At 46.8% G+C, this 26601-nt stretch overlaps 1 protein-coding gene across 5 annotated transcripts in view; it reads right to left on the reverse strand.

Annotated features, from left to right (window-relative positions):
• The window catches only part of LOC146863413 (transcription factor COE3-like), a 464528-nt gene that overhangs the window by 261627 nt on the left and 176300 nt on the right, over positions 1–26601 (reverse strand). For all 5 annotated transcript variants that reach the window (XM_085642844.1, XM_085642843.1, XM_085642842.1 and 2 more), the window contains exons 5-6: positions 22803–22876; positions 16895–16963 (exon numbers count right to left, since the gene is read on the reverse strand). In XM_085642844.1, the coding sequence (XP_085498970.1) occupies positions 16895–16963; positions 22803–22876 (143 nt within the window). The remainder of the gene's footprint in view (positions 1–16894; positions 16964–22802; positions 22877–26601) is intronic.

Genomic DNA, 26601 nt, shown 5'->3' on the forward strand with positions numbered 1-26601 from the left:
ATGCTATGCTATGGGATTTATAGAGCACATGGTGACCCGAAGGCATCCCAGCGCTGGTTGAGAAAAGAAGCTATCCCACTGAGTTGAGAGAAACAAATAAAGTCAATTCTTAAAAAGCCAGGTCTTAAGAGCTTTCCGGAAACACAACCCGTTGTCCATTGTCCAACGCCTTAGCGAAAAAAGGAAGCAGTGTAATCGGCCTATAGTTGCTTACCACTGTTGGGTCAGCTGAGGGTTTCTTCAATAAAGGGAGAATTTTACCCTGTTTCCACCTTGCTGGGACCTTTCCTTCTGACAAGGACAGGTTCAGAACTTGATTCACAGCTGGATTCAGAACCTCAGCGACAGATGCTGCTATTTTCGTAGGGCATGGATCCGAAAGCGACCCAGACTTAAGCGCCTTCATGATGGTAAGTGAAGTATCTAGAGAGACAGGAGGGAAATCCAAAATGATTTCCTCCCTAGGGTGTTCTTTAGGGTCTGGCACATCGTCCTGACTCATACAGGCAGGCATATCAAATGTATCTTGAATGGACTTGTAGATGAGTTTTGAACAAACAATGCCAAGTTGCAGAGGGTTGGCCAGTGCTTGTTAGCAGCTCGCTTGCGGCCATCAGCTGGGCAGGGGAGCCGATTGATTCCACTCCTCACAGTTTGTATTCAGGGAAAGTGGCTCCTTGGGCGATGTGCGGAGATGGATCGCCTCACGTGGAAGAAAACGGACTCTCCGGCAAACCGGTGCACATCTGCTAAATGGAGGCACCCTGCATAAAGATCTTAATAAATAAAAGAAATTAATAAATAACCTCTGAGGTGGCAGGACCGGAGGTAAAAGATCCATCAGGCTGGGTGGAGATTAAAGCTCCTCGGAGGACACGGGAGAAGAATGAGTAACACATTCCAGGGTGGAATGAAACCCGTAGCAAAGGAAGGGGCAGTCGGGGTCCACTTCCTCTCTCAGTCTCTCTTCCCTCCAGACTCTCTCAACCTGCCTCTCGCTCACTCAGGCTCTTGGTCCCTCCGACTCGATCTCAATCTACTCCAGTCACTCAGACACTCTCTCCCTCTGATTCCCTCCCAACCTGCCGCCTTCGACTCTCTCAATCTGCCCCACTCTCACTCAGACACCCCCGTCTCTGACTCCCTCCCAACCTGCCCCATTCGACTCTCTCAATCTGCCCCTCTCTGACTCAGACACTCCCTGTCTCTGACTCCCTCTCAACCTTCCCCCTTAGACTCTCTCAATCTGCCCCTCTCTCACTCAGACACTCCCTGTCTCTGAGTCCCTCCCAACCTGCCCCCTTAGACTCTCTCAATCTACCCTTCTCTCACTCAGACACTCCCTGTCTCTGACTCCCTCTCAACCTGCTCGCTTAGACTCTCTCAATCTGCCCCTCGCTCACTCAGACACTCCCTGTCTCTGACTCCCTCTCAACCTTCCCCCTTAGACTCTCTCAATCTGCCCCTCTCTCACTCAGACACTCCCTGTCTCTGAGTCCCTCCCAACCTGCCCCCTTAGACTCTCTCAATCTACCCTTCTCTCACTCAGACACTCCATGTCTCTGACTCCCTCTCAACCTGCCGCCTTAAGACTCTCTCGATGTGGCCTGATCTCACTGACACACTCTACCTCTGACTCCCTCTCAACCTGCCCCCTCAGACTCTCTCAATCTGCCCTTCTCTCACCCAGAAACTCCCTGTCTCTGACTCCCTCTCAATCTGCCCCCTCAGACTCGCTCTCAATCTGCCCCTCTCTCACTCAGACACACTTCCTCTGACTCCCTCTGAACCTGCCCCTCATGCTCTCTCTCAATCTGCCCCTCTCTCGCTCAGAATCACTTTTCCTCTGACTCCCTCTGAACCTGCCCCCTCATGCTCTCTCTCAATCTGCCCCTCTCTCACTCAGAATCACTTTTCCTCTGACTCACTCTTTCAATAATCATATCGGCTCCCACTCTGACTCACACTCTCTCTCCCTGCCTCTCCCTAACTCCTTTACCATTATCTTTCTCTTGTCTTCCCCTTCTTGTCTCTCTCTCTCTCACACTCTCTCCTTCATTTTGTCTTCCCTTTCTATCTCTCTCTCTCTCCTCTCTCTCTCTGAGTCGCCCTCCCTCATCCTCTCACACACCCCACCTCCAATCCAGTCCATTCTGATTGGCATTAATACACAGCTGAATACTCCACTCCAAGCTAGTAAGGACAGGCTGGGCATCAGCTGAGGAGGGTTATGTAAATAAATGTGTCTTTAGAGCTTCTATAAAGGCAGAGGCTGTTAGATCCTAAGGTCGTCTGGTGAGGAGTTTCGTAACCACCTTAATTTGTGCCGGTGGTTGCAGGTGTTTGGCACCGGCACTCACATATGGGGACTGAGGTGTATTTTTTATCTTCAGAGAAGAATAAGATAGAATGGAAGAAAAGGTAGACCGAAGGATTAAGAGAAATATAGAAAAATAATGACAGAGAGAAGCAACAGGGATCAAAAACAGAACCTTTCAACAGTAGCGTAAAGAGACAGGAAGTGTAGGGTGGTGGCAAAAGAGACATGTTGTAGAATCAAGACAGCCTTAGTATTCAGCAGGCCTGCTATTGGGAGCTGCGGGTGGATGGGCTCCTAAGAGAACTTTGAGACCCTGCACTCATCCTCATACTAGATAATCATTGGTCCTACCTCGAGTATTATGTCCTGATAAATAACAGTGTCAAGTGGCCCCAAGATCCTACCTAAGTCCACGTGCATTACTGCCCTCATCCTGATGGAATGTAAGCTGACGACATGAGGGCCGCTGCTGCACTACACGCTACTATCAGGAGTGACTTCTTTGAAAGGTCACCATGGATACATGTCTGCGTCCATTCATGCATGATCCATGTCTCTGGACATTTCTCCTATATGCTGACTAATAACAGACACTCACCCACACTTTCACCACACGCTTCACCACCCTCTACTCCTTCTAATTCCACTTCGCCTCTCCCTATTCCCACTTCTAGCTCTGATTCCTATCTCGAGTATGACCCTATCTCCCTCCTGGTCCTGCCCAACCCTCTACTAATTCCACCACAGCGGAACCTGTCCTGCTTGCGCGGGCTACTCCTGCGAATACGTGCTTGAACAATCATGGCCTTGAGAAGAGGATTGATGACCTCACGCATGATATCTCGGTAGTCAAAGAGTTGGTGCAAAGCATTCTGCAGTTCTCCTTTAAGATGGATAAGCATTGGGTGTTACCCCCCACGCAGAGGAATGATATCTATAATTCACAGAAGCTGTACTCAACCAAAGACCTCACCTCCTTCTGTTCCCGTCTTAGCTCGAGGCTGAGGCCGCTACCTAACCACCATTCTCGGCCCCACAGACCCTTACCTCAGCTATCGGATGAAGACATTCTCGCCCTGCTTGGGACCTACACTGACTCAAAGACTGTCTCCCAACCCAACTCCACTCTATACACCCCCTCAATCATTGCAGACCCTTACAGGAAACCAAGCCTTAAACTCAGAAAGGTGAACACTAAGGGGCAGATTTATGTTTCCTGGCGCATCCCTGCAAATCAGCAGGGATGCGCCAGGAAAGATGCGTCACGCAAGTTTACCCTTGCGCCACCACAGATGCGCCGCATTTACAATGCAGCGCATCATGGGGCAAGGATAAACAGATGCGTGACGCATCTGATGGCATAAGGACGGCGCATTGTTGGAGTCGTGTCGCAAGCACGACGCAACTCCAGCAATGCTCAGGGGCTGCCCATACCAAACATGCTGCGTCATGCCTTACGCCTGCTTCAAGCAGGCACAGGGTTTTGACGCAGCAGCGTCGGAAAAGTGACTCAGTGAAACCTTGTAGATTTCACTGCGTCACTTTTCCGAGGCTTTTTCCGACGGAACGCCCACCCTGCATACGTTAAACCTGACGCGGGTTTAATGTAGCGCAGGGCTTTACAACGTGACGCATCTCCCTATATGCGTCACGTTGTAAATAAGGCGCAACATGGCTCATGGTTTACGCCGCTGCTGCGTCACAGAAGTGACGCAACGGCGGCGTAAATGTCTCGCAAGGGGCTTGTAAATCTGCCCCTGAGAACCTACTTCACATAAACACCTCTACTCAAGAAGTGGTCACATCCAACCGGCACATCAACGCGATGCTTCTGAATTGTAGATCAGCTGTGAAACATGCTGCTGATATCTCTGATCTCATTATCACGCATAACTTAAACATTCTGATCATCAATGAAACCTGGCTCAATGATACTTCCTCACAAATTCTTGACATCTTAATCCCTCCCAACTACTCCATTCTCAGAAGTGATAGACTGGAGAAAACAGGAGAGAGCATTACCTGCATTCATCGCTCCAACCTCACAGTAAAACAATACTCATGTCTTATCCTCCTGTGAACAGCTAGTCTCTGAGATCTGGAACAAAGGCAAGAAGATCTGTGTGCTGCACTCGATCTACCACCCTTCTGGTGACAATCTAGTCTTCACAGAGCAAATCATGCAGGTCATTAGCTCAAGCTCAGATCAACTCTGCCACATATTCCTCGGTGACTTCAGCCTTCATTGGAATGACATAAATGATCCAATTGCCCATACCTTTAAGACTTTCCTCTCTGACCTCCATTTCTCATAGCTCTGTAAAGGCCCGACTCACAATAAAGGCGCCACTCTAGACCTCATTATTGCCAAAGACAACTACATACAAATAGGAGAAATCCTACCCTGTGACTGGTCTGATCATTTTCAAACTCCCTTCCTCATCTTAGACAAGGGACCGGGTCAACCCCTAAAAGAGAAACAAATGACTTGCAATATGAGAGACTTCGACATTAACATGATAACGTCTATCACCAAAAATAGACTATAGCACCCCCCCATTTGACCAACCTTGACGATCTCTCTGAACATTACATTAATACTTTTTCTAACATTCTTGACTCTATTGCTCCGAAACAGCTCAAAAGGATCCCAGTCAAACATTCTAAACCATGGTTTATTGGTGCCCTAAATGATGAACGGCGCAATCTAAGACTTTCGGAGAGACTCTGGAGAAACTCGCCTTCCACCACAAACCTCTCTCAACTGAGGAAAGTGAGAAGTATTTACAACAAACACATACAGTTGGCACCAATCGAACATTTCAGAATTCAACTAGATGGAGACAAAAATAGACCAAAAAAACTGCAAAATCATTAAGGAACAAGCTAACCAATCCTCTAACCAGAGTTCTACTCCGTTACCCCTGCTCCCTAGTGGTGATGAAATTACAGCTCACTTTACTGATAAAACAAGGAAAATAGAGCTGGAGCTATTACCTACCACCCCAACTTCGTTATCCAAGGTGCCGCCAGCAGGATCAGGGGAGGTGCAAGATTTCACGACAATATACTCACCTTTGGGCAGCTCTCAAAAACAACGCCTCTTGGAGCAGTTTTCTCCTACCAGACTGCAATGAGATACTTCGCACCATAGCATCCATCAGACCCTCCAACCTCTTTGGTGATTATCTACCCGCCAAGCTGTATAAAGATTTAATCTCAGCCTTTCTGCCTCTCTGGTCCAAGATCTTTCATGAATCCCTCTTACAGGGAAAGATTCCGGACTGCCTAAAAAATTGGGCAGGTTACTCCCATTCCTAAGAAGCCTAAAGTGGATCTATCAGATCCAAACAATTTTCGACCTATCACCAGCAGTATGACTCTAGCTAAATCGCTTGAAAAATGCGTGCATTCGCAGCTCTGCAAACATATTGAGAAATACCAACTCCTGGATCCTCATCAGTCAGGATTCAGAGCAGGGCACAGCACGGAAACGGCACTAACTCACACTGTTGAAGACGCCGTGAGAGCCCTTGACCAAAATGTCCCTTGTCTCCTGATCCCTCTAGACCTGTCCTCAGCCTTCGATACCATCAAACATGAAAACCTGATCGATCTCCTGCAACATAGGATGGGATTCTCGGGCCCGGTCCTAAACTGGTTTGCCTCCTTCCTTCAAAACCGCACGCAAAGGATCAAAGTCAATCATGCCCTCGCTTCCAATACCCCTGTCCTGATTGGAGCCCCCCAAAGTTCTACGCTCTCGCCCACTCTCTTCAACCTATTCATGGAGCCTCTTCCGGTCATTTCTGAACAGAGTGAACATTCAATACCACATGTATGAGGATGACACGCAATTGTACCTGAAGATCTCCTCGCAAGAGGACATAAAAACTTTAAATACTGCACTTGCCCAAACTCAACAATGGTTAGCTCAGAACCATCTCCTACTAAATACTCTCAAAACGAAATTTCTTTTGATCACCCCACCTAACCATTCAGCTCCTATCCTTGACTGGATTAAACACCTAACTGCTCTGAACTGCACACCTCACGTCGTACTCTGCCAAATCTTTAGGTATCACCTTAGATAAACACCTAAACATGGAAGCACACATCAGTGCTACTACTAGGGGAGCCAATTTCCAACTCAACACACTTAGGAAAATCAAACCATTCCTACCCCCCAAAGATCTCAGGCCGGCGGTTCAATCACTGATCATCCCTAGATTGGAATATGGGCTGGTGACCCTAGCAGGACTTCCCAAAGCTAGCTTGGCCCCACTCAGAGCTACCTTGAACACATCAGCTAGACTTTTAGCGAGCTCGAGGAATTTGATCCCATTTCACCCGACTTTTTGCAGCTAAATTGGTTTTTCTTAGAAAAAAATTGATGAAATTCAGAAAATAAAAACATCAGAAAATGGGACACAAAGAAAGAAAAGGTATTGGTAAAGCCATATACCACAATACCCCACACTACCTAGCAAATAAACTTGAACTATCGGGCTCCAGCTGGAACCTCAGAAGTACATCCACCTTTCTCTTGAAACCTCCAAGTTTGAAAAAGAAAAGATGCATTCACCGGTCTTGCTCCGAGAATCTGGAACTCCTTGCCACCCGAGATCAGATCCAACCCTTCCCCTACTTCCTTTAAAAAACTAGTCAAAAGGCATTTAATGAACGAACGTTAACGCGCAGCTCATGCTTGTGTGTTTTGTTGATAACCAAAATCTTGAATCATTTTCACTGATGTTCTATTTGATGTTTCTTATATCTTCGTTTTGTTCTAGTCCTCGATAGTTATTGCTCGTTTACTATTTTGTTAAAATTCCCGATGCACATTGCACATCTTGGTTCTTTCTATTGTATGATGTTTACTCGGAGCGCTCTATAGCACCTCTGATACACACTACGCTTTATTCTTGAATGTTTATCCACAGGTTGTAACTTCACTTACCTTCGTTATGTTTTGTATACTTACTGGCACCAACTCTGTATAGCGCTCTGATACCCTTGTTCGTGCTATATAAAACTTTTCAAATAAATACATTGTTACTCACCTCACTAGCAATGCTTAATTTGTAAAAAAAAAAAAAAATTGCCAGGGCCGTGTCAGCAGATCACTGCCGATGACACTACTCGTTGCCCCTGCCAGCGCTGCCAACAACAGTACTGACACATCTACTAATCATCGCAGCCCTACAAGAGTGACAATTCAGACTACTCCAGGCCTCCAAAGCTATAAGAAAGGCTTGGGCGGCAGGCTTTAGTCGATTTTAATGTATATTGAATAAATGAACAACTGTTGCTCTGCTAATCTCTAAATTACAAAAACAGCACCACCATGTGGCAGACTGTCATAAGTGTTAACAGTTCAGTGCCGGTACTGAGCACCGGAATCCACCTGCACAAATTGAGCACTGCTCTAACTCTGTTTGTTTCTCTGCTTTCATCTCTTTTAGATAATTCTCTTTTCCTACTCCTCCCACCTAGATGTGCCAAGATGTCATATTTTCTTCGGCACCCTTCGCAAAAGTGTATGGTCAATGTTGCAATTTCGGAGAGATGTTTTCCTTTCCAACTTGCATATGCAAATTGAGATTTGGCGACAATTGGTGCCACATATATCCTTATCTTACTGTTAACAAAGTGGTTCTGAATAGCATATACATCCCAGAAAAGAGACAGTCTTCTTTTCCTGTGCAACAACTTTGTGCACAGAGAAACTCTGAAAAAGTTAAACTTACACAGTATACATACATTTTGTAGGGTGCATGGGTCGTTAAATTCCAATGAAAATGATTGCGTTATAGGGTGAAAATGATCTTATATTTCGGAAAAATGTACTTGGGCCGAGGTGAACCAAAAACTTGGCATGTAGTTCAATCAGAACTCTACAGGCAAAGGCAACATGGTGCCCCCTGGTGTCACCCTGACCCCTCCAGCCCGCTGCTGCCCTGGCACTTTCTACGTGTGCCCCTGCTGGTACCACAGCCTCTCCTGTCTGCTCCTCTGCTCAGACTGCCTGGTCCCTCCTATCGCCCCCTCATTTTCTCTGACCTGCTCTCCCACCCTGCCTTTCTTTCTGTACCCCTCCAGCCCCACCCCCTCTTTGATGCCATGCCTCGCTTTCCTGGAGCAAAAAAAAACCAAAATACAGAGCACAAGCATAACCCCCAGGCAGGGGAAACACCATTTTTATGAATTTCAGAATTAAGAACTTCTATTTTCTTAGAAAAAAATTGATGAAATTCAGAAAATAAAAACATCAGAAAATGGGACACAAAGAAAGAAAAGGGAAAGGTGTAGGAGTAAATGGAGGGGGAAGAGTAGAGGTACTAGATTATAGGTATGAGCAGTGTGACCAAAATATAAGTAGGGGTAGAGAAGCAAGGGAATAGAGAAACATATAGGTGCTAGGGTACACCTAGTGGTAGAGGTATTAGGGTGCAGACAGAGGAAGACACAGTACAGCATGTATAGGGGTAGGAGGTAAAGTAAGGTCAGAGGTGCTGGTGAAAAGTAGGGGTGGAGATACTAAGAAAGGTGTAGGAGCAGAGAAGCAGAGGAGCAGACTGGCAGGTTGTAGGATGCACCGAGGGGTACAGATGGTGGGGTGCACACAGAGGAAGAAACACTACAGTGTATATAGGGGTAGAAGGTAAAGTAAGGTCAGAGGTGCTGGTGAAAAGTAGGTGTGAAGATACTAATATCCGTGTAGGAGCAGAGAAGCAATGGAGCAACAGGCAGATTGTAGGATGCACCTAGGGGTACAGATGGTGGGGTGCACACAGAGGAACAAGCACTACAGTGTATATAGGGTAGGAGGTAAAGAAAGGTCAGAGGTGCTGGTGAAAAGTAGGGGTGGAGATACTGATATACATGTAGGAGCAGAGAAGCAAAGGAGCAGACAGGCAGATTGTAGGGTGCACCTAGGGGTACAGATGGTGGGGTGCACACAGAGGAAGAAGCTCTACAGTGTATATAGGGTAGCAGGTAAAGTAAGGTCAGAGGGGCTGGTGAATAGTAGGGGTGGAGAGACTAATGTAGGTGTAGGAGCAGAGAAGCAAAGGAGCAGACGGGCAGGTTCTAGGATACCCCCAAGGGTAGCGGCACCAGGGCGGAGGTCAATGCTCTACAGTACAGGCATAAATAGGGTACAGGTGGGTATAATTAGCAGTAGAAGTAATAGCATGTGCGTGTGGGTAGAGATCACAGATTATGGGGGAGAAGAGATTCTGGGGTATACGTGGGAGTTGGGGCATTCGTGTATTGGTACAAATAGAGGTATTACAGTATATGGTGGAATAGAGCTGTCACTTATGAGCACAAGGTCTGTGGAGAGAAGGGGGCGCGGGGAGGGGCACAGGTAGAGGTGGGGATATGCAAGGACGCTGAAGATAGTCACAAATAGAAATCGTCGAGGGGTGGGAGAGGCGAGGGGTGACAGGTGGAGGAGAGGAAAGAGGGGATTCCCCACAAACAAGACAGCCTGCTGTAAATAGGGAACAGGCACAAACGGGGTACGGGACTTTCCCCCGCACTCATTACAAGATCCGAGGGATCGATTTGATCCTCAAAGAGGGAACCCAGGGCTCTCACCAGGATGGATTCTGCTCCCGGGAATGGCTTTCGTTTGAAACAAACCGAAGAAAGAGATTGAGTAGAAACGCTCTCACCACAGGGTTCTTCGTCTCTTTTCCTTCAGACTCACACCCAGCCCTCCTCCTCTGTGTCTCTCTCCCCCGTTATCTTTCCCACTCATTTTGTTTGCGCCTGTCTCGCCCCTATTGATTCACCCCTTCCTCTCTCTTTATCGGTTTTGCTGTTTGTTTCTACCTTTCTCCATCGTGTCCTCCTATTCTGCCTTTGTCTTTCTCTCTTTCCATCTCTTTCTCTTTTTTTGTCCTTTATTCTCTCTCTGCCTGTCTCCCTTCGTTCTCTGCATCCTCCCTTCACTCTCTCTCCATCCAGCTCTCTCCATGTCTGTCTCTTCTATTATCTGCCCGGGTTCTGTCTCTGCTTGTTGTATCTCTCCAGCTCTCTGAGTTTCTCTTTTACGTTCTCTCTTCCCTGTCTCCATCCAGCTCTGTCCATGTCTGTCTCTTCTTTTCTCTGCCTGTCTCTCTGGGTCGGGTTCTGTCTCTGCTTGTTGTATCTCTCCAGCTCTTTGTTTTTCTTTTTTACCCTCTCTCCCTTCTCTGTCTCCATCCTGCTCTCTCCATGTCTGCCTCTTTTATTGTCTGCCCCGGGTTCTTTCTCCCCTTTTTGTCTCTCTCCAGTTTCTCCCTCCCCCCCTCCCTCTGTTCTCACTCTCGTTCGCTGCGCCTCTTTCCCTCTCTCACACACCGCCCCCGTCTGCCCTCCTCGCCTCTCCTCCTGTCCTCCCTCAAAGGTAGAAGGGTTTATCAGCCTCCAGTCGGCGGCGTGGCTCCTGAGACGAGGCTCTCACGCTGAACAATGCACGCAGTCTATTGATCAGAGAGACATCTATTCCACGGCGGGCCTCAGACCTGTCAGTCAAAAGAGAGATCTAACTGAGTCTTGGCAGCAGGGCAGAGGAGTCCTGCCTGCCCAATCAGAGGCCTGTGAAGCCCCAGACAGCAGTGACTGCTCACACCTGCACAGAGAAAAGTGAGGGCTGAGGGCCGGACTGGAACCAAAAGAGCAAAGTGAGGTCTGAGGGCCGGACTGGGAAACAAAAGAGCAAAGTGAGGGCTGAGGGCCGGACTAGGAAACAAAAGAGCAAAGTGAGGGCTGAGGGCCGGACTGGAACCAAAAGAGCAAAGTGAGGGCTGAGGGCCGGACTGGGAAACAAAGAGCAAAGTGAGGGCTGAGGGCCGGACTGGGAAACAAAGAGCAAAGTGAGGGCCGAGGGCCGAGGGCCGGACTGGGAAACAAAAGAGCAAAGTGAGGGCTGAGGGCCGGACTGGGAAACAAAAGAGCTCCATGTGAGGGCTGAGGGACGGACTGGGAAACAAAAGAGCAAAGTGAGGGCTGAGGGCCGGACTGGAACCAAAAGAGCAAAGTGAGGGCTGAGGGCCGGACTGGGAAACAAAAGAGCAAAGTGAGGGCCGAGGGCCGGACTAGGAACCAAAAGAGCAAAGTGAGGGCTGAGGGCCGGACTGGGAACCAAAAGAGCAAAGTGAGGGATGAGGGCCGGACTAGGAACCAAAAGAGCAAAGTGAGGGCTGAGGGCCGGACTGGGAACCAAAAGAGCAAAGTGAGGGCTGAGGGCCGGACTGGGAACCAAAAGAGCAAAGTGAGGGCTGAGGGCCAGACTGGGAAACAAAAGAGAAAAGTGAGGGCTGACGGCCGGACTGGAACCAAAAGAGCAAAGTGAGGGCTGAGGGCCGGACTGGGAAACAAAAGAGCAAAGTGAGGGCTGAGGGCCGGACTGGGAAACAAAAGAGCTCCATGTGAGGGCTGAGGGACGGACTGGGAAACAAAAGAGCAAAGTGAGGGCTGAGGGCCGGACTGGAACCAAAAGAGCAAAGTGAGGGCTGAGGGCCGGACTGGGAAACAAAAGAGCAAAGTGAGGGCCGAGGGCCGGACTAGGAACCAAAAGAGCAAAGTGAGGGCTGAGGGCCGGACTGGGAACCAAAAGAGCAAAGTGAGGGATGAGGGCCGGACTAGGAACCAAAAGAGCAAAGTGAGGGCTGAGGGCCGGACTGGGAACCAAAAGAGCAAAGTGAGGGCTCAGGGCCGGACTGGGAACCAAAAGAGCAAAGTGAGGGCTGAGGGCCGGACTGGGAAACAAAAGAGCAAAGTGAGGGCTGAGGGCCGGACTGGGAACCAAAAGAGCAAAGTGAGGGCTCAGGGCCGGACTGGGAACCAAAAGAGCAAAGTGAGGGCTCAGGGCCGGACTGGGAACCAAAAGAGCAAAGTGAGGGCTGAGGGCCGGACTGGGAAACAAAAGAGCAAAGTGAGGGCTGAGGGCCGGACTGGGAAACAAAAGAGCAAAGTGAGGGCCGAGGGCCGGACTGGGAAACAAAAGAGCAAAGTGAGGGCCGAGGGCCGGACTGGGAAACAAAAGAGCAAAGTGAGGGCTGAGGGCCGGACTGGGAAACAAAAGAGCAAAGTGAGGGCTGAGGGACGGACTGGAACCAAAAGAGCAAAGTGAGGGCTGAGGGCCTGACTGGGAAAAAATAGAGCTCTATGTGAGGGCTGAGGGTCGGACTGGGAAACAAAAGAGCAAAGTGAGGGCTGAGGGCCGGACTGGGAAACAAAAGAGAAAAGTGAGGGCTGAGGGCCGGACTGGGAAACAAAAGAGCAAAGTGAGGGCTGAGGGCCGGACTGGGAAACAAAAGAGCAAAGTGAGGGCTGAGGGCCGGACTGGGAAACAAAAGAGCAAAGTGAGGGCTGAGGACCGGACTGGAACGAAAAGAGCAAAGTGAGGGCCGGACTGGGAAACAAAAGAGCAAAGTGAGGGCCGAGGGCCGGACTAGGAACCAAAAGAGCAAAGTGAGGGCTGAGGGCCGGACTGGGAAACAAAAGAGCAAAGTGAGGGCTGAGGGCCGGACTGGGAAACAAAAGAGCTCTATGTGAGGGTCGGACTGGGAAACAAAAGAGCAAAGTGAGGGCCGAGGGCCGGACTAGGAACCAAAAGAGCAAAGTGAGGGCTGAGGGCCGGACTGGGAAACAAAAGAGCAAAGTGAGGGCCGAGGGCCGGACTGGGAAACAAAAGAGCAAAGTGAGGGCTGAGGGCCGGACTGGGAAACAAAAGAGCAAAGTGAGGGCTGAGGGACGGACTGGAACCAAAAGAGCAAAGTGAGGGCCGAGGGCCGGACTGGAACCAAAAGAGCAAAGTGAGGGCTGAGGGCCGGACTGGAACCAAAAGAGCAAAGTGAGGGCTGAGGGCCGGACTGGGAAACAAAAGAGCAAAGTGAGGGCTGAGGGCCGGACTGGAACCAAAAGAGCAAAGTGAGGGCTGAGGGCCGGACTGGGAAACAAAAGAGCAAAGTGAGGGCTGAGGGACGGACTGGGAAACAAAAGAGCAAAGTGAGGTCTGAGGGCCGGACTGGGAAACAAAAGAGCAAAGTGAGGGCTGAGGGCCGGACTGGGAAACAAAAGAGCTCTATGTGAGGGCTGAGGGACGGACTGGAACCAAAAGAGCAAAGTGAGGGCCGAGGGCCGGACTGGAACCAAAAGAGCAAAGTGAGGGCTGAGGGCCGGACTGGAACCAAAAGAGCAAAGTGAGGGCTGAGGGCCGGACTGGGAAACAAAAGAGCAAAGTGAGGGCTGAGGGCCGGACTGGAACCAAAAGAGCAAAGTGAGGGCTGAGGGCCGGACTGGAACCAAAAGAGCAAAGTGAGGGCTGAGGGCCGGACTGGGAACCAAAAGAGCAAAGTGAGGGCTGAGGGCCGGACTGGGAACCAAAAGAGCAAAGTGAGGGCTGAGGGACGGACTGGGAAACAAAAGAGCAAAGTGAGGTCTGAGGGCCGGACTGGGAAACAAAAGAGCAAAGTGAGGGCTGAGGGCCGGACTGGAACCAAAAGAGCAAAGTGAGGGCCTGACTGGGAAAAAATAGAGCTCTATGTGAGGGCTGAGGGCCGGACTAGGAAACAAAATAGCAAAGTGAGGGCTGAGGGCCGGACTGGGAAACAAAAGAGCAAAGTGAGGGCTGAGGGCCGGACTGGGAAACAAAAGAGCAAAGTGAGGGCTGAGGGCCGGACTGGAACCAAAAGAGCAAAGTGAGGGCTGAGGGCCTGACTGGGAAAAAATAGAGCTCTATGTGAGGGCTGAGGGCCGGACTAGGAAACAAAATAGCAAAGTGAGGGCTAAGGGCCGGACTGGGAAACAAAAGAGCAAAGTGAGGGCTGAGGGCCGGACTGGGAACCAAAAGAGAAAAGTGAGGGCTGAGGGCCGGACTGGGAACCAAAAGAGAAAAGTGAGGGCTGAGGGCCGGACTGGGAAACAAAATAGCTCTATGTGAGGGTCGGACTGGGAAACAAAAGAGCAAAGTGAGGGCCGGACTTGAACCAAAAGAGCAAAGTGAGGGCTGAGGGCCGGACTGGGAAACATAAGAGCAAAGTGAGGGCTGAGGGCCGGACTGGGAAACAAAAGAGCAAAGTGAGGGCTGAGGGACGGATTGGAACCAAAAGAGCAAAGTGAGGGCTGAGGGCCGGACTGGGAAACAAAATAGCTCTATGTGAGGGTCGGACTGGGAAACAAAAGAGCAAAGTGAGGGCCGGACTTGAACCAAAAGAGCTCGCGCGCGCACGCACACACACACACACACACACACATCCCCCCCCCCCACCCCCTCCCATCCCAAGCGGTTAAAGTGCATTGAAAGAAGTATGGGAACTGTGATGAGTGAGGGGGGGGGCAAGGGTCAAAGGCATGGCTAAAAAAAAACTTTTTCTGTAACTTTTTTCAGTCTTTCACCTTCAGGTAACAACATGAAAAATAAATGCAAGTGAAGTTAAACAGTGGGAAATGCACTGTCCTACTTTATGAAAACGTCTATTAGTTCATGCTCTACAGAGGTCTGTGTCCGTAACCAGAGCGCCACAGAGTTGAATCCTGGTTGGTGCAGTGGAGAACAGTGACTTGTGTATGTTCAGTGCTACGAGGCCCCAGTCTGTGACAGAAAGCACTGTGAACATGTAAGTCATTGCTTTACATTTGCATTACACACAGTATAAGATCGGCTGCTACAAAATGCGCAAAACGCGTTACGATAAAATATACCTTTCAGTAATACCCAGACTGTACGGAGTGCAATTTATTTTTATAGCTCTGGTCTTTAGAATCACACACTTCTCAGCTCAGCTGGTAGTTTTCTTGCAAAACCACTCAAAAAGAATAATACTGTGCCATCGGGACGCTTCAAGTGGTTCCATCAATTAAAGCCAATACCAGATTCCAAGCAGCCTTTACATTTGCAGATTAACTGGGTGCGCACATTTACATTTCTTTCAGGCAAGCAATCACCTGGGCAAAGGTTGCTTGTTTCTTGTTTATCTGTCTGTCCCTCCTGCGGGGTCACAGCAGAGGAGCCTCCATGCTTTAGACTCTGCTGAAGCATTTTGACTGTCAGAATGAACTGTCCTGGGAAGTTTGGCTATATATATAGATATATATACACACACACACACACATACACACACTTGCATGCACAAGCACAGGCAAACCAGGACTACAACTCCCAGAATGCACTGGGTTGTCAAATACATTTCTTTAACGGTAACATGTGCAATAACCTTAAACAAACTTGTCTGCTTAGCTCACAGGTGAGGCCCTTGCATCACAACACAATCTCAGTCAACAGCCAAACCAGCGATCTCGCATTCCTTACTTCCTGGTCAGCTGATCTAGGACAAATCATTTTATAAACGACTGTCACTTAACACATTATAAAAACTGCCTACACCTACTTGATGCAGGCCGAGGTTCACCCAACAGACCTGGTCAATGAAAGCAGAACCAGCTATAAAGTGTACACAGGGATTGTACTCCATGCCCACTTCCCCTCTGTCTCAGGTTAAGATGTTTGCCCCATTGTGTCTTCACTGAGGTCACAGGGCAAGAAAGCACAGACTGCAGACATGTCGGTTGCACCACCACAAACTTCAGACCCAAAGTTTCACACTTGTCGTGCTTCGCTTGTTTGAGAACAAGAATGCCAGGTGAACCTAACAACATCATGAATTTCTGAACCCAAAATGATATCACATAAGGGGGCGGTGTGATAAACGCTCTTCCCATAGTCACTATTATTATAGAATATCTGTAGAGCACACCCATGTAAGGGCTTCCTGGAACTGTAAGCTTGAATATTGCAACAAAGAACTTTTAGTGCAACATGCACAATACTTTCACAAAATATCACTCTCACAGTTCTTATGAGGTAAGCCAAAAGCTACGAAAATGTATCGAAGACAGACATTTCTACAAACCACCAATCAAGAAAAGCTAATGTTGGGTCACTGATATTGTAAACTTCGTTATCATGTAACTCTCTAGGAACTACATTAAAACATACTTTGTAATGATAGTAAAATGCAGAATCCTGAAGAAGCCCACTGCGGAGTCGAAACGTTCTCTACACCAAGGATCCATACTGTACCTGACTGTAGGAAATGTGACTCTATTGCAATCTGGCTCTCCTACCGTCTCTCCTACTGGCTTTGACATATTCCACCACAGCTATGAACGCAAAGCTCTCCACAACAAATCTAGCTGCCAGCCAAGGTGGGGAAAGGAGGAAGCAGCAGAAGCTACTAGTGACAGGCCATATTGTACACAAACCTCCATCTGCCCCAAGGATCAATGGACAGGGCTCAACAATATTCTTTTTTTTAATGGTGCTAAACAGAAGCGAATCCCAGGGCAAATATCGTGCGAGAACAACAGCCTATTTATATCGGCGCCCCGCAAATCACTGTGAAATTGCTGGTCACATTCCAATCAGGGCAGTAATTATCATAGCTCCTGTGGTTGTCTTCCAGCAGCCAATAGAAATGGTCCTTGTACAAGATTCTATTCTGATTGGTTGAAAGAGTAGCCTATCATGTTGCTGAAATAACATGCTCTTTCACAAAGTGAAGACAGGCAGCTTCCTACCTGTCGATGATGACGGGGTCGGAGGGTGTTTCATTCCGGTTTCCACAGCTCTTCTTGTCGCAACATCGACTGCAAGTGAAAAGGGTAGGATTTAGTTTATTGAGAGAAAATGGCTTTCCAACCTTTCTAGTGCACGTTTGTCCTCTAAACCAGTGGTTCTTAACCTGTGTTCCGAGGACCCCTGGGGGACCGCCAGACCTGTTTCCCAAATTCAAATAATATTAAAATAAATGAATTAAAGTTCATAAAGTACATAAAATAAACATGCAAAATTGAAAATTCTAAAACTTTTTCTTTATTTGCTTGTGAATTAAATATTTCAATATTGGAGCATTTGTTTGCATATACTTGTTTCTATATTTTCGTGTATTGTTTTGAGGTTCAAATCATTGAAATTGCAGAGGCAGTGGGTCCCCGGCTTCCAATAATGACTTAGTGGGGGTCCCCGGTGTCCAGTAATGATTCAGTGGGGGTCCACAGAAGTCAAATGGTTAAGCACCGCTGCTCTATGCTGCCGATTGGATGAAAATGATCCTAGATATGATGGCGATGCGATATTACGTTTTTACAAACCAGAGGCATAATTCGTAGATATTTAGGGCAGCATCAAAGTCCCCAGGAGTTCCTCCATTGGCACCTGACTATTGTCCATGGAGTAGAGAATCCACAGAGGGAAATGTCCATCAGCACATCAAATATTTCATTTTTTATGTTTTCCGCTGAAAAACAGTAGCACGGTACCTTCGATCCTCTGTCCAATCTGAACAAGTACAACAGTCTCTTTGGATCGAAGCGTAGATCTGCACTCTTGCTAACAAAAACTGTCATTTTCTTATTGCACTAAAACGCAATATTTTCTAATGTACAGAATGAAATGTAAGGTGATTTTATTGGTCTAGTTGCGCGGCGCTTTTTAAAACAGTCAGGGAATACTGTGACTGCCTTATTTTAGATATTTTTAATGTGATCAGCTAGTACCACTCTCCGGTCCACCACGGCTCGCACCAGTGCCGATTGAGTGGAGAGAGGTGGCCACTACACTCACTTGCGGAGCAGAGCGTGCTCGACTGCCATTTTGAAGCGGTCAGCGCTCTAGTCATTGCAACCACATCATGAGGAGGAGTAGTTAAACTCCCCGGACGCGCAGCGGATGCGCCGAAGGCGCGCCTAAGGCAAGCCCGTCCGCGCCCGTGAAGTGCTCAGCACCAGCCGTGCTGCCGGCTTCAGGTCAGGAATGGCAACCTCGTACTCCTATACCAGAGGCGAGCTCCTTGATGCGCTTCACCGGAGTCAGAAATGTTCAGGACCACGGCTGGTAGGCTTCCAGGGCATCGGGGATCAGACTTGTCCGAACTGTAAATTGAAACTAACTGATATAAAAGTCAAGTGTCTCTCTGACGAGACTGCTATGGATAGTCAGAACGGCCCTCAGGTGGGAACAAGGAGGGATCTCAATAACCATAAGACAAAGAAAACATCTCAAGGATTGTTATGTGCATTGTTAAATGCACGGTCACTGATTAAACACAAGCACAAATTTGGCCTTTTTGTTAATTTCAATGTTCTAGACCTTATTTTTGTCACAGAAACCTGGGCGGATGATTCCTCAGGCCCAGACCTGGCGATAGCAATCCCACCTGGAAAGACCGTGTTGACAGAAAGGGAGGGGGGCTGGCGATAATTTATAAGGATTATTTAAAAGCATCTTTTAAAATGATTCCCACAGATTCACATGTAGAGGTGGTCTCTTTTAAGATAGCAGCCAGTCATGTCCTCTCGTTCAATAGGCTACTAGTTTAGAGGCCCCCGAGGCCCAGAAATCATTTTCTGCAAACCATGGACGATCTCTTGGAATATAAAGTAAACTCTCAAAACGTCACCATTTTAGGTGATTTTAATTTTCATTTAGACATTGTGTCTGACAAAGACTCACAGGCCGTGATGGACCTAGTGACAGGTGCAGGTCTAGAACTGATGGTAGTAGGACATACTCATACCGCGGGCCATCTCCTGGACGCTGTTTTTTCCGATTGTCCTCTGCTTAAATTCAACAGCAACCTGCAACTGCCATGGTCAGACCATTCGGCAGTTATGCTAACCCTCGATATACCGCCTGTAACATGCTCTAAACATGGGCAAGCAAGCAGCGTAAAAAGCTATTGGTGGCAGCGGTTCAAATAAATACGCCTTCACTGATCAACTAAACCGAAGCAAACCATGTCTTTCTACAGATTCAGAAACGGCATCTTTACAATATCATAGCTGGATTTCAACAGCAGCTCATATAACTATCCCACAGAGAACTGGTAAATCTAAAAGGACTGCACCCACGGAACCGTGATTCTCCGAAGAACTAAGATCATTAAGGAGACTTTGTCGCAGCCAAGAAAGATGCTGGCGCAAACATTATGATCTTAAGGAAAAAGAAAAATACAAGTCAAGACTAGTACACTATAAAGAATTGATTAAAAACACTAAAATCAGATATCACTCAGAAAAAATAGAAGTGCCACAGAACAATTCTAAGGAGCTATTTGCTTTGAAAACTTAGCCATTTACAGGAGACCAGTCAAACCACAGCAGATCAAGCGTTCTGTGACAATTTGGCCTCATACGTTTGTGATAAAGTCTCTGCTATTTATTATATATTTACGGCCCATTCGGTCAACACACTAACTGTTCAGGCCCCACTAACTGATATCGAAAATTCATTTTCAGACATGTCCACCTTGGCCCCCGATCGCACTCCACCCTGTCTTTTAAACGTTACACTAATGTCTCATGAACTATCCGCCAAGATTCTGGTAGCAACTAGACCAGGATCCCCATTGGTCCCCTGTCCTCCGAAAATAAGCCATATGTTAGTCGAGACACTCGCCTGCCCTCTCATGGAGGCTCTAAATACCGCCATTGAAACTGCAACTTTCCCCTTGCTATAGAAAAAGACATCCATTCTACCTTTATTAAAAAAGTCCAATCTAGATAAAACTGATGTAGGAAACTATCGTCCCATCTCCCGCCTACCCTTACCGGCTAAGATCCTGGAAAAACATATGAATCAGGAACCAGGTGCCTTTTTTGAGAATAATCGAGTCCTAGATCCTACCAAGTATGGTTTTGGACGACAACATAGTACTGAACTGGCCTTGCTTACCGCCACCGAGGAAATCAGACTGGCAGTTGACAAAGGAGGATCGGCAGCTCTGATACTGCTAGATCTGTCGGCTGCCTTTGACACGGTAGACCACGCCATTTTAATTGATTGGCTTCGTGAGGCAGGGGTTGGTGGCTCGGCCCTCGCACTCCTTAAGTCTTTCCTGCATGGTAGGGAACAATTTGTTGAAATAGGAGGTTTCAAATAAAAATGCTTTAGGCTCCCATGTGGGGTGCCCCAGGGCTCTCATCCCTGAGCCCCACCCTTTTCAACATTTATGTTGCTCCCCTGGCTCGTATGATCAAAACTCATGGTTTTGAACTGGTATCATACGCAGATGACACACACATTATTATATAAATCTCAAGCAAAAAGCAGGACACTGCACTAAAATTCAAGGATCGCATGAGAAGTGTCAGCGAATGCATGGCCGAAAACTGCCTTAAATTAAGTTCAAATACAACAGGTTTTACTCTTTGGAAAGGATACAACATTTTGGCCCTCAGACTGGTGGCCATCAGAATTGGGAGCTGTCCCCGCCCCAGCCGCCAAAGCTAAAAATCTTGGAGTCATTATGGACCCCACCCTCTCCTTCTCCGGGCATATAAAAATGCTTACTTCATCTATCTATTTCACCTTGAAAATCCTAAGGAAAGTGCTCCCTTTCATTTCAACAAACCTACAGAAAACTGTGAGGTCAGCCTTAGTGTTATCAAAACTCGATTACTGCAATGGGCTTCTGGTAGGAGTAAACAAATCTTTTCCAACTAAGCTACTGATACTCCAGATCTCCGCCGCAAGACTGCTAATCGGATTAGCCAAACATACATCAGCTAAACATGCCCTCAACACTCTACACTGGCTACCTATGGAAAAGTGCATAATATTTAAGGCCTTGTGCATTGCCTTTAAGGCATTACAAAATTCAGGTCCTAGCTACCTGAGGAAGCGCTTTAAATGGCATATCCCCTTACGAACACTTCGGTCGACCTCACTGAAGTTAATTGCCGAGCCCATGTTCCGTCTTCAGAGATGGGGTGGAAAAAGCTTCTTCAGCGTTACTACAAGATGGTGGAATAAGCTACCATGTGATTTGAGAAATGCCTCTGATCTGCTATCCTTCAGGAAGGGTCTAAAGACAAGCTCTTTACTCTGTAACCCCGCGTATGGTCTGGGAATGTGGCAGTCAATGGTTCACAATGTGTTGATTCTTCAAGCGCCCTGATGCCTCCGGGTAGATGTGCGCTATATAAATACTTAAATAAAAAGATGTAACATCTGCAAAACTGCACAAAACGAAGACTTTGTGAAAGTTAAATTATCCACAATGGCCACTCCAGCCCCGCCCCCTCCCTCAAGTACTACTGCACAAAAACTTCCATGATAGGAAAGTCTTTACATTAAGTTATTGGGTTTTCTTGCCGGAATACCTGTTTATTTAAACCGCAAATGTAAATGTTTTGTGCACTATCAAAGTTTTTTTATTGACTTGATTGCCTAACAATTAGGTTTTGTCTTGTATTCATGCATTTTCTATTTCACTTGCTCTAAGATCTTGACTTTTCCTTAATGTCTAAGTATCTATGATTCTACAGAGTGAAATAATATTTTCATCCACTATATGTAGAAAACTATACGCTGCATTAAATATACCAGGACTCAATACCTGAAGTGTGATCACTATACAACCCGAAGAAAGGGAATCTGCAAAGCCGCTGAACCTCCTGATTGTAATTCTTGGCTGCAGTGGAAAGTGGGGCTCTGCCATTACTTCTAGGATTTCAGATCCGCGCCAGAATTTCTAAATATCAGTATGAGATGGGCCTGCATTCTGTCAAACTAAATGCAGATCTTTTACATAGTTAGCAGTGATCAGTACATTCTGGCAAGATTCTTCACTTGTGGACTGATATAGGATAAGAATCCCTCTTGTGTAGGCCAAATCTTATTTAGGGGTGTGCAAAATTCGCATAATTTAATTTTGTGTAATTTTGCAAAATGCTATCAACATTATGTGTAACCACGCGTAATTACACGAAATGAAATCTGGCATTCGGTGCTGTATTTTAGCACAAAAAACGTTGTTGTGTCCCCCTTTGGACAAAAGGATTCATTTCACACTAACAAATAGTGCAAAAAAACAAAAGCAACGCGAACAACAGCCGCTCGCTCTCCGTTGTTCAAAATTGTACGATGTGTCGTAATAGTGTCATTTCTGGAATGTCACGTAAAATGAGCAACACAAAATTACCACAATAATGCTCTCCATGCCAGTGTAATGCATATTTTGCCCAGGGCTAATTTTCTTCACTAGACAAGTGGTGTCCAACATAAGCCTAGGAGAACTAGATTCAATGGCGGTTTCTTGATATCCATTTAGGATTAATGTTCACACAACAAATCGAAGTCAATGTCAATGTCAAACTTTATTCATACATTTGCTATTAATCTAACCTTTAAAGCTTAAAATATGTTTCATCTCACATTCAAATCTCATCATTTATTAAAGAAAGAAAGACATAATATATTTCTCTAATTTATAAAGAAATCTTATTGGAGATAATTTGCCAAGTTATTGTTTATCCTGTAAATGTGGCTTGGATCCGTCCTCCAGCACCTGCCTTGGAGACCCTTGCATTAGATATACATTACATTTAAAAGCTCTTTATGATACAGTAAGTGACTAGAACGTTGGCTGATACCACTCAAAGTCTCCTTAAGATGGGAGCGCCACGCCCCCCGAAGGCGTCTCACCTGCACATGATCTCGTGTGTGAGGAGCACACGGCACATCTCGGGGTTCTTGTCTTGTCCTTCGTAGATGATTGCCTGCCAAGAGAGACCAAATGGGTCAGAAGCAGAGTCCAAGAGGGTAGGACAGCAAAATACACTGGACCGCAGATTGGAACACAAGAGTGTCCAATCAGAGGAGCCCCCATGCTGTGGAAGGACAACTAGACAACACAGAAGTGAGTTTCAGTTAAGACAAGTTTCATCATATCTTGGGAAAGATTCACAAAGAAAAGGCATACAGATCCACCTTTAGAATTACTCCTGCACATTGAACAAAATGTACAACATTTGGGACTGAACACACATTCCCAGCACTATTCCTATGGAGGTGTCAGTCTCAGATCTCAGGTGTACCAACTGGAGCATCATGTGGCATCCACTCTTCTGCCAATGTGGATTTATACACAGGGGCCCTCATTTACCGTATTTTGGCGTAGGGCAGTGTAGCACGGCACCTTGCTGCGCTGCTCTACGCCAAAGTGGAAGGGCAGGAATGCACCGTATTTAAGCAATACAGTGCATTCCTGTCCTTTCTGCCTGCACTGGTGCCGTTTCAGCAGCCTAGCGCCAACATAGGCATTCTCAGTATTTGCCTCCATTGCAAGGGGCACCTTCCTTCACAAAACAATCATAAGAGGCGTTATCCTCTTTCCAGGAGTACTGCAAAATACAGCAGACATGGAAAGAGGAAAAACGAGGAGAAATAAACATATTTCTCCTCCTTACGCCTCACCTCAGGAGGCCTGAGTATTTGGCGCTTTCCCAGCTTCACAAAATTTTGTAAATCTGGGGCAGGGTCAAAATCCATGGGTGTTGCATGGAAAAATCCACCGCAACACCCATGCAATGCCTCCCGGGCGCAGAGTAAGGCAATGCAGTAGTTTACGCTGCCTTGCCTTACTCCATATCTGTGAGGCCATTCAAAGCCATGTGAAGTGGCTTTCTCTAGCCTCATACATGTGATTTTACCTATAGAGCTACTCACACATCCACTTATTTACTTACACAGTTACTCAAACACCCACTCGCTCACCCATGCAGCCTCTCAACACAGCTACTAACTCACCCTAACAAGCACTCACTCACACAACCACACAACCACTTACATACCCATTCACACATCCATACAAGAACTCACATATCCGCTCACTCATTTATACAGTCATTCACACAGACACTTACTCTCCAGTAAAGCCACTCACACACCAATTCACTTAACCAAACACTCACTCAAACACCCACTCAATCATTCATAAAGGCACTTAAACACCTAGTCACTCACTTATACAGATATTCAGACACCCACTCACTCACCCATACAGTCACTTCACACCCACTTACCCACCCATAGAGCCACTCACACTGCCACCAACTCACCCACACAAACACAGACACCCACTCGCTCACCAATACAACCACTCACACAGCATCTCACATACCCACTTATACACCCATACAGCCACTCACACACCCATACACACAAGTATACGTACAGTCACACAGACACTCACATAATATGTGTTAGAAGTAGTATTACTCAGTAGTAGTGCACCTAGTATACTAATTTAACTTTTGCAGTAGGTTAGTATATATGTTTAACACCTATAAACTCTTAAAAACACTTACACTCACTTGATGATTTCATCAATGATGTCATCAGTGATGTCATTTGAGATGCCATCAGTGATGTCACTGACCATGCCATGAGTGATGTAATATGTGAGGTCATAAACATTGACTTGCGGGGGTGTCAGTTATAGTTAGCTCAGGTAACTATAACTGCTGAATTTCACTGGTTTTGTTGGAGTGAAATCTGAGCCTAACTATAACCTAACAAAACAAATGCCACTGTGCACTCAAATATATATGAAACTCAATGTTCTGCCAATGTTATTAGAGTGTGCTTCAACAACCGACGCCATGTCCGTAGGCGTTAAAAATATGCTAATTGCTGGTGAGTGTGCAGGGCTAATTGCTGGTGAGTGTGCAGGGTTAATTGATGGTGAGTGTGCAGGCCTAACTGTAACTCCCTTTGGTTTTTTAAGTGAATTTCTGAATTTTGTCAAATTCGAAATTGAAAAATCATAACTTAAAATGTAGTTACCTCAGAATTAAGTTCTTGGTCTAAAAAATTATATAAAAATTGGTGTTATTTTAACAAATTGGTCTCAGATTTATTCTTGAGTGTGTGTCTTATTTATTGCCTCTGTGAGTACAGAAAATGCTTAGCATTACCCTCTGATAAGCCTAACTGCTCGCCCACATTACCACAAAAAGAGTGTTAATATTATCTACTTTTGCCTCTGTATACCGGTAAGGGATCCACTGGACTCTCTACGTAGCGTACTTCATTTCAGTACACTATATAGAGAGACAGCTTCCTACACAGACCCACTCGGACACTGAAACACCCACTCACACACCATCCATTGACAGACCCACTCAGACACTCACAAACCAATTCACAGACCCATTCAGAAACAAATGCACCCACTAACAGACCCACTCACACACTCTTACTCCCACTGACAGACCCACTCAGACACTGATGCACCCACTCATTCAGGGACTCGTGCACCCACTCACAAACCCACTCAGAGAATCATTGTGAGAAACTGGGTTCTTGTTGCAGTACTCCCCCACTTTGACTCAGTGCGCTGGGTCACTGCCAACCAGGTTCCCAGTACAGTGTTCTTTCACCAAAACTGTACCACAATTAGTACCACTTCAGTCACCTCTAGAAGTTCCTAGTAAATGGTTCCCATGGTGCTTCGGGCATAGGTACTGAAGAGGGTTTCTGGGGCTGCATCATAAATTGTGCCACCCTAGGGACCCCTCGCCAAACCATGCACACTGACATTGCAGGCTGTATGTCTTGGTGCAAAGAAAACCGAAGAGTAGACATGGCTCACATCCCTATGTGCCATGCCCACAGACACTGCATGAGTTATAGGTAAGTCACCCTACTGCAAGCCTTCTAGCCCTACGGTAGAGTGCACTATATCCCACGTGTGGACATATCTGCATGGCCAAATATGACCCTGAAATATCAAATCCATTCTTGTATATTGTAAGTGCACAGGGAAGCCATAGAGAATGCACTGGCTGGATACTTGTCATTACCCGTTTTCAAGCTCCATGATGGCTTCACTGTACCCTAAGATGTTTGGTATCAACCACCTCGTCTAAATAAATCCTCAGTGATGGATTTATTATTAAATGCACACAGAGGACACTTTAGAGGGTCACCTGAAAACCTACCAAGCACTGGTTTGGTCTTCAATTAGTCCTAGCCGACCTGCCACCACCAGACATGTTTCTGACCTCATGGGGTGAGAGCCAGCGCTCTCAGAGGCCAGGAACAAAGCCTGCTCTGAGTGGAGGTGCTTCACACCTCCTTCAGGCCAGGATGGCCTTTTAGGGTGGAAAGCTTCAAAGGCGATTTGGCCTTTGAAGTGCAACCCAGGCAGCTCCAGATAGTGAAGGATGCCACTTTTGGCAGGAGGAAAGGCGAGAAAATTAGTTAGCTGAAGAGGTGTGCCCACATTCAGCCAGTACCACCCCTTGGGTGGGCCAGGCGATGTAGACACAACTTTTCACTATTCTCCATCTTGAGATTGTAGAATAGCAACCTATCAGGGCTAGGTTAGTTCCCCTTCCTACAGGAATTGATCACTTAGAGGGTTTAGACATCCTAAAGGTAAGTAGCCCATTAGCTATTACCGATCACTTTCTTTCACACCCTTAAATTCAGTATATAT

Source organism: Triturus cristatus, chromosome 2_2, assembly GCF_964204655.1.
Source record: "Triturus cristatus chromosome 2_2, aTriCri1.1, whole genome shotgun sequence".
Lineage (NCBI taxonomy): Eukaryota > Metazoa > Chordata > Amphibia > Caudata > Salamandridae > Triturus > Triturus cristatus.